General features: G+C 31.8%; 1 protein-coding gene across 1 annotated transcript; it reads right to left on the reverse strand.

Moving 5' to 3' along the window:
- Nucleotides 1–552: 552 nt before the first annotated feature.
- Nucleotides 553–5,760, reverse strand: Awh (LIM/homeobox protein arrowhead; the record flags this gene model as incomplete). Its single annotated transcript, XM_088238939.1, has 4 exons — nucleotides 553–614; nucleotides 1,166–1,249; nucleotides 2,996–3,229; nucleotides 5,543–5,760. Coding segments are annotated over 4 exons (598 nt in total), but the record flags the coding sequence as incomplete, so codon positions are not given.
- Nucleotides 5,761–8,111: the final 2,351 nt, after the last annotated feature.

Genomic DNA, 8,111 nt, shown 5'->3' on the forward strand with positions numbered 1-8,111 from the left:
ACAAACGTGAGTTAGATCAAATTCAATATTCAAAAAGACATCGAGTTAGTACTGTATCGAAATTTATAACATATCAATTTGATTAATACAATACATGTTCATATAAAATTGTCATCTAGTCATTTGAAACAGGTCATAGCTAAGAAATGTCACAACTTTAAGGGATTTATGTACATAATATTGAACATCATTATTATTGATTCAGTTTGTTCCTTTAATTCTATTCTACCAGACATTCATATTCGATTTTTAATTTTTGATCTATTAAACTATAACAAAAGATAATTTTTTTCAATAGATAGTAAAAATTGGTAAAAAAATTATAAAACTTAGTACGCGAAAGTATAATATTATTATTTTGATCTCTTAAACCGATATATGCATTAAATAAAATAAATATTTATGTATTTACATTTAACACAGATGAAAAATATAATAACATTTTAAATGTCACTTAAGTACGTCATTATTTTAACAAGACAATATGAATAAAAAAAAATATTCGCTTCGTTTTTGTGTACAATTATTAGGTCAATGAGTCTTTCGGCGTCTTTAAACCTCGCTCTGCATACAATGGATGGAAGAGTCTTCAGAAAGTTCGTCCATTGAGGAATCTAAAAAAAACGGAATTAGTGTTGAATTTTTACAAGAAAGAAGTGTAGTACTTAATATTTATTCAGTTTAATAGACTTTTAGTGTAGTTTGCGAGCAAAATAGGGATTTTTGCCTTGTATTTGCAAAATTGTGAGTATTGAGAACTTAAACCATAAAACGGGTCCACGAGATGTCAATTTCAAAACAAAACAATAAAATATTTATAAGCTGTATCGAATGTAGAATTTATTAATTTACTTTTATTAATCTATCAAAAAACGTACGTAATATTTTAATTTTAGATGAGATTGTGTTTTTTTTTAACTCTGAGCCAAAACACACCAAAAAATCACATTGATTTAAAAAAATGAATGAGAAGAAAAGGAGCAATATTGTATTTCAAATAATTCAATAGTGGCTGTACAAGTATACATAGCCCTACAAATACGTCTGTACTGTAGCTAAAAAGAGGTTTTGCCTAAGGTCAGAAAAAATTGACAAAAATACATTATTTAGGTAGCATCGCCAAGAAAATATAAAAATATTAAATAGTACAAAAAAAAATCCTTACCAACTGGAGTGTATTGTTGTTTGTTTTGGAATGAATATGTTAGATGGAGATTTATATGTCTTCCAAATCCCGCAGGGTCTCCATCTCGTCCCATCACTAAGAGAGAAAAAAACAAAATATTTATATTACAAAATTAGATGAATTATTTCTTTTCATAGATTTAATACATCGTTTTTCGTGTGAATATAAATAATAAAGAACACTTAATTATTTAAACTTAATTTTTCGGGATTGTTATTCTATCGCATCACATGTTATATTAATTTAATTTATTTTACCATGTATTTTTTATTATTGTTAACTGTTATGGTTTAACATGGGTACAGCCTAAAAATGTATAATAAGTTCTTGAATCCGTAAGCGAGTGTAATTTTGAACAAATAAATAAATGGAATAATAATTACTTCTTATTTAATAGCATGTAAATAAAACATGAATAGTTTTTTATAGCTGGAATTTATAAATCGCATTGTAATTTCGCATACAAGATATATGGGGTAATATTATGTACATACTGTTGAGTATAAAACAGCATTTTTCGATACTATTCCTGGCCGATTACCTTTCTTTCCCATCATTCCTTTGATGCATCCTTATGGTACCTACCACATCAAGATAGAACATACAAAATAAGAAGATTTGAAATTGGAACGAAATAAACAAAATGCCGACATTACATCACATTGATAATAATTATTGGGATCGTCGCGCGTCGTTCTGAAAGTTGTCATCATAAGTCATTAAATAATTCATGGTGAACTTTCATCGTCCAGTGCACCAATATGTAGAACATCCTCATCGCATCAAAGGTAGGTCCATTCTTGTGCTCCTTTCCTTTACTCAAATACTCCTATTTTGTACAAATTCGAATGATATTCGTTTTATTTCATTATACAGTCCGCTTATCGTTAACATACATACTTTAAATTTCGCAGTAGCCAAAATCGCAAACATATAATTTATAACTAATCGCACTTGCGCGTACATTAATATTCAATAGGTGTGTATGCATTAAAGATGTCAGGTTTAATATTAAAAAAAATATAGTAAAATACTATTATACCATAAATTAATCGTAAAATTGAGATTTGTAAAGGCAAGATGATTATTGGATGAAATATTGCAATGAAAACATACATTAAATATTAATAAAATTCATAATTTTCTGACGTGGTAGCTAAAGGTACTAATACAACAATGTATATTTATTTTTAAGATTCAGCTGGGCTAACAGGTAGGCAGTTATATTGTTAATTAAAAAATAAAATGTCAAACTTCAGGCAAAGAGTAGTAGTAGAGTAGAGCAACAGAGTAATGAAAACTATCAAATAATAGTAAAATACTTTAGTAATAAATTAAATGAAAGGCAGAAAATTTATATTTATTAATAAAATAAGTAACTGTCCACGTCGGGGCGGGTGAAGAATTTAATTATGCGTTTAAAATAGACCAAGAATCCTGGACGAGAGTTTTCGACTCGATAACTGCTCCCAAGGTTAGAGTATACTCCAAGCTCTCGGGTAAAAATCCCAAAAAGGGAAATTGAGTGGAGATAAGTCTGCCTCGTAGTATAGTGTTGAGTGCGTTTGCTTAACATGATTTAGGTTCCGGGTTCGATTCTTGGCAAGTTTGACATGAAATACGAATTTAAAAGATAGTTTACACTCAAATATTTCATTGTCCCTATTCTGGCACCTGAAGTGTAAGGCCATATGTAACAGATAATCAAAATATGCTTCGTTTGGTGTAACAATTGCAGTACCATATGCACCACGCGGTACGGACTGGGAATTAGATGATATTATAAACATTCGTGAAAAATTAACTTACTCTTCGTTTTTCCGGTGTGCTGGTGCTTCTTTTGTCGCGCCCTCGAATTTTGGAACCAGACTTGGGTGACGCGCTTACTGAGACCCGTGACCTGTGCTATCCTCTCCAGGTCCTGGCCGTCGGGGTTGGAGTCCAGCTGGAAATTAGCCTGCAGGACCTGCAGCTGCTCCTCGGTGAAGGTAGTCCTTACTCGCTTGGCCTTGCTCTTGTGGTAGCCATCTCCTTCGCAGCCGTCTGTCGTAGGACACTCGCTCACATCAATTGTTGCTTCACATAGCATTTTAACACTTAACCATTAATAATCAAGATACATTGACAGTTCTAGGAACGGGTAGTGATCCCGCGACTGGTGTTCCGGACTCACGGATCAGAAGTCCGAGGTCTGAACCCTGCCATATCCCAATTTGATTTCCGTTTATTTCAAAGTGGCCCCCAAAATTAAAATATATAGGTTAGTCATAAACATGCAAATATTTCATTTAAAAAAAAATGGTGAAGAACCTCTTTGAGAAGAGAATATAGAAGTCACTGGATATTCCATATTTGTGGATCAAAGTATCACTCGTCTTTTATTTACATAATAAAAAGAGAATAAAGAAGTTTAAGACTTATCATTATCGGGTACCTAATTACATAACACACTGTGTAACATTCATAATTTCGCCTACATTTACAACTACATATTTCTACAATTTTACCTCATGTTGATTTTCATGCAGTAAAATAAGCCCTTATTTATATAAATATTATTTTCTTAAAACGCCTAGAGGTTAAAATCATGTTTGTGAAAATGTAACCATACTCAAAATATCATTTAATTTACTTACTATATCGTACATTATATAATAATCCGGTATCGTTCTAGTCTGTCTTCTTCTCTGGTCTCAATCCTGGGATTGGCTGGCAGCAATTACTTTCATTCTTCTCCTCCATTCCTCCCTGTCTTGTGCGGCTCTTTTAAAGTCAACATATGATGAGCAGCGCACGTCCTCTAATTCACGTCGTCCTCGTCCTAGTCTTTATTTACTAAATAATGACTATATTTTTAAATTATAATATTATTACAAAAACATCACAATTTATACGATATATTCATTCACGATACTTAGGTTAAGCACGCGAATCTTATTTAAGCTAAAAAAATTACGTTTAAATAAAAAAAATGGAAATGCCAGAAAATGATTTGATGTTAATTTCGGACATGCTGATTACCAAATTAATGCTTCAAGAATAATGATAACAACGCTTAAAAATAATGTATTTTCACACGTACAGAAGATAGTAAGCTTTGTTTGAATTTCTTTGAAATAAATCAATGTCACCATTAAAATTTTTAATTTAAGGTTTTTGGCATTTTTTATATTTCATTAATAATTTAAATACATTTATTCAACATTTCTCTATTGCTTTTTAAAAGCTTAATTAGTTTTAGCTATATTTTTTTAATGGCTGTCTCAAATTACGAAGATAACTGCTGTATTATTAATATAAATATGTAGCCTTAAAAAAAATGTTTGTTTGTTTACACAGTGTACTTTTTTTTCATTAATTGTATATTTTAACTAAATTAGTTATGATTATTAACCAGTTAAAGGTCACAATACCCACAAATGACTTCCGTATTCCCTTCCCATGTATTTGTATATTCTCCATATCTAAGGGTTAAGTTATCAATTAAACAGAATAATTCAAACTACTTGCCGTGGAATATTATGTCTTTCGGCCAACACCCTGTCATATAGAAACAATTACTGTTAATACTTATCCGCAACAATTACACTAATAACAAAAAACGATAATATTTTAGTTCCAGGCAAACCGTAAATAATAGAACATATTATTGTGTGTACATATTTTGTACAACTCTTAAAAATCATTAAGATAACCCATTAATATATAAACGCCCTGTATGTGTATATTAAACACGTACATACATATATTCAATACGTTAATTCAACAAATAGATGAATTCTCGAATACTATAAAATACACTCTTAAAACTGAACAGATCAAGAAATTTAAAATGTAATCAAAATTTTGAACAAGAAATTCTATATTTAACTTATTTTAGACTTCCTAATATTTTATGCTTTTAAATTAGTCTGTTTGCATATGCAATGCGCGTTATACGCACGGTGTGTTCGCCTTTTGTACCACAATGAAATATTTGTATTTATTAAAACTAAATCATTAAATTGTACTATAACATTAATTACAATATTTATATGTAGGTACAGTTCAATGAAACATTTTTCTTCGATTTCGGGTAGCACCAAGCATCCTTGTTTTCAAGAATTTATAGATGTACCATAAAAGTTTACAATGATTGTTCGAGATGCCAAAAGTTTGAAATGTTTGTCGGAGTTGCCTCGCATGTTTGCAGGAATTAGTGAAATGCCTTGAAAGTTTGCAATAATTGTTATTGTAGTTGTTTTGCAAGATTGAATAGCGACAACTATTAGCTGGAGTGCGATTCTGAACGCTCTCTAGGGGGTAGAGAAAGCGATCAGAATAGCACTTCAGGAAGAAAGAGATAAGGTTTCTCACCATCGGAAGATACGCTTCCTCCGTCGAGGGTCTCCAGGTAGTGCGGCTTGCATAGCACGCGTTCGTCGTGCAGCGCGAACTGCTCGCCCGTGCTGAGCTGGCGGCCGCACGCCTCGCACGCGAAGCACGCCAAGTGGTACACCTGAGCGCGCGCACGCCGCACCCAGTCCGAGGAGGAGATCCCCCTGCTGCACTTCGAGCACTTGGCGCCAAAACTTCTGGACGGAAGCGTGCATTAGTCACCATACAGTTTCAACAAATATATACATTATAGCATAATCCATATTTTTTAACAAGATCAGCCCTTTTAATAGCACTCTTTTTTTCCATAAAATATTCGATAAATTCGAAAAAAATCTAACAATTGTATGTTTTGGTTAATTTGTTTATTTATTTTGTACTTCGTTTATAAAAAATATACATGATTTGGTTACAATGTATTCCTCACTGGAAAATCCCGTTCAGAGAAATATAATTTACATGTTTTGTAATGACAATGTACGTTTTTTTTTTTACATGAATATACTATAAAGTTTAAAAATTAAAATATTCTACGTATATACATTTAACATGATTTTTGACATATTATTAAAATTTGGTTAATAAGCTAAAATACATCGCTTCACATGAAAGTTAAAAAGAAAAAACTTATTTATCATTTAATCATTTCTCCCTTTCCGCACCCAGTTTTGCATAGATCCTGCATCAGTACTTTGTTTGCAGCGTATCACGTTTGTTACACAAAAAGCGAGGTCTTGTTTCAGGTCCCAGTCTACGAACAATAAAATATTTCAGTGAAAACCCACCTTTAAAATTAATATTTCACGTTCACCCAGCCAGGAATCAAACCTTAAGTATTGTAGAGCAAATTATTAGATACGGAGAATGTCATTTACACTGATTTCTAAGATTTTCAGCATTGAAATTATGTCACAAACCAAAAAGGAAAAACTATTATACACCACGGTGTGGCTGGGTAGAACGCTCGCTCGCCTTGGCTCATGTAGTAATAATATCAATGAGTTATAATAGTATTGCACCGGTGAAGCTGAGCTTTGGGACAATCGATGGAAAGGAAGAAATATGCCAAATGCCGAACTGAAGAAGACAGAACTAACTACACTAGTAAAATAAACCCAATTATTCTACCCCTTCATAAAACGGCGCTACTTGAGATCAAAAGATCCTTCAGCACCTTATACAGTGTAAATACTTTGTTACAGTCAACGATGACAGAAAATAGCCTCGTCGGTCTTTGTATGATGAGTGTGCATAAAAGGAGGATTCTGGAAGCTACAAATATATTTGATCAAGATCTAGCCATCAAGATTTAGATAGAACTCTCGTGGGCTAGAGCAGAAATAAGATTTAGAAATGTTCGAATGAAATTATTGTAACTACTTACTTTTAGGATTGAAATGTTCAAGTATTTTTATTTTTAAAAAAATAATTTAAAAACAATCTCCCCTGAAAAAAATCCTGGCTACGCCCTTGCGTGGATGGTTTTTTTAATATTCTGGGCCGAAACTTGCAGGAAAATTGGCAATCTGGCACAGACTAGAAAAAGGTTGCCCATGCGTGGCGTAAACCTTTGCTGTGCAAACGGAATCCCTGCGAGACATCGGACCCTATAATTACATGTTTATTATATTTAACTAATAATCAATATTTCACTTAGTTCAAAATCACTTGATATAGAAACTATGCTCTCACGTTAGTATCAGTTTATTTCCCGTCTTTTATGTAAATCATAATCTTTTTTGTATTACTGTCAATAAATCACGCCGTTTCATTTCAAAAACATATTAAAAATGCATAGTTTAATATTACATAATCACACTCAATTAAGTCATGATCAGTCGAACTTACATAATAACATAACATATGGTATTATTATTCAGATGCGCACATAATTATAGTCTCAATTTAATAATTCTATAGAGAAGCCCTTAAGCGTTCCAAATTTTTGGTTTGGTTTTAGTTTGCTTTTCAGTTTAACAACAAACGTGCAATGGACGGTTTTGGTTAGCGCTCGCAATTCTCAACGCAAGTACCTACGGCCCGTTGTGTTGCTGTAATATGTAGATAATTTCGTGGTCAATAATAATATAATAGTTTTTCTCCATATGGGCGACTCTATAAGGTTATTAATTTAAGATTCCAATATTAATAATTGTTGCGTGCTGTAGTTAATCGATTATCAATATTGAATTAAAATAGGTAATAAATAAAAAAGTTTTATGATTTTGACCACTTTTAATATTTACAATCTTCGTATTTTTTTTGTATAATTGTATTTACAATTGTTTTATTTAATATTTGCGCGTGTAAAACTTATAAAATAACATAACAAAGGTGGTCAAAATCAATAAAAAATATGCAATATAACAATACATATTAAGTCAACATTTTCAATCGCTTGCAGAGCCTTTGCTAAATTTTGCTAGTGGATGCATAAAATTAATCAAATACTTCATTTTTCCTTATTTGGAAACAATAACAGAAAACAAGAATGCCATTGCATTTGTTCCCACCCACAAGAATATAACAATACATGACGCAAAAAAAA

This window comes from Micrasema longulum, unplaced genomic scaffold, assembly GCF_059751315.1.
Source record: "Micrasema longulum isolate JH-2025_06_02 unplaced genomic scaffold, ASM5975131v1 h1tg002015l, whole genome shotgun sequence".
In the NCBI taxonomy this organism is placed as follows: domain Eukaryota; kingdom Metazoa; phylum Arthropoda; class Insecta; order Trichoptera; family Brachycentridae; genus Micrasema; species Micrasema longulum.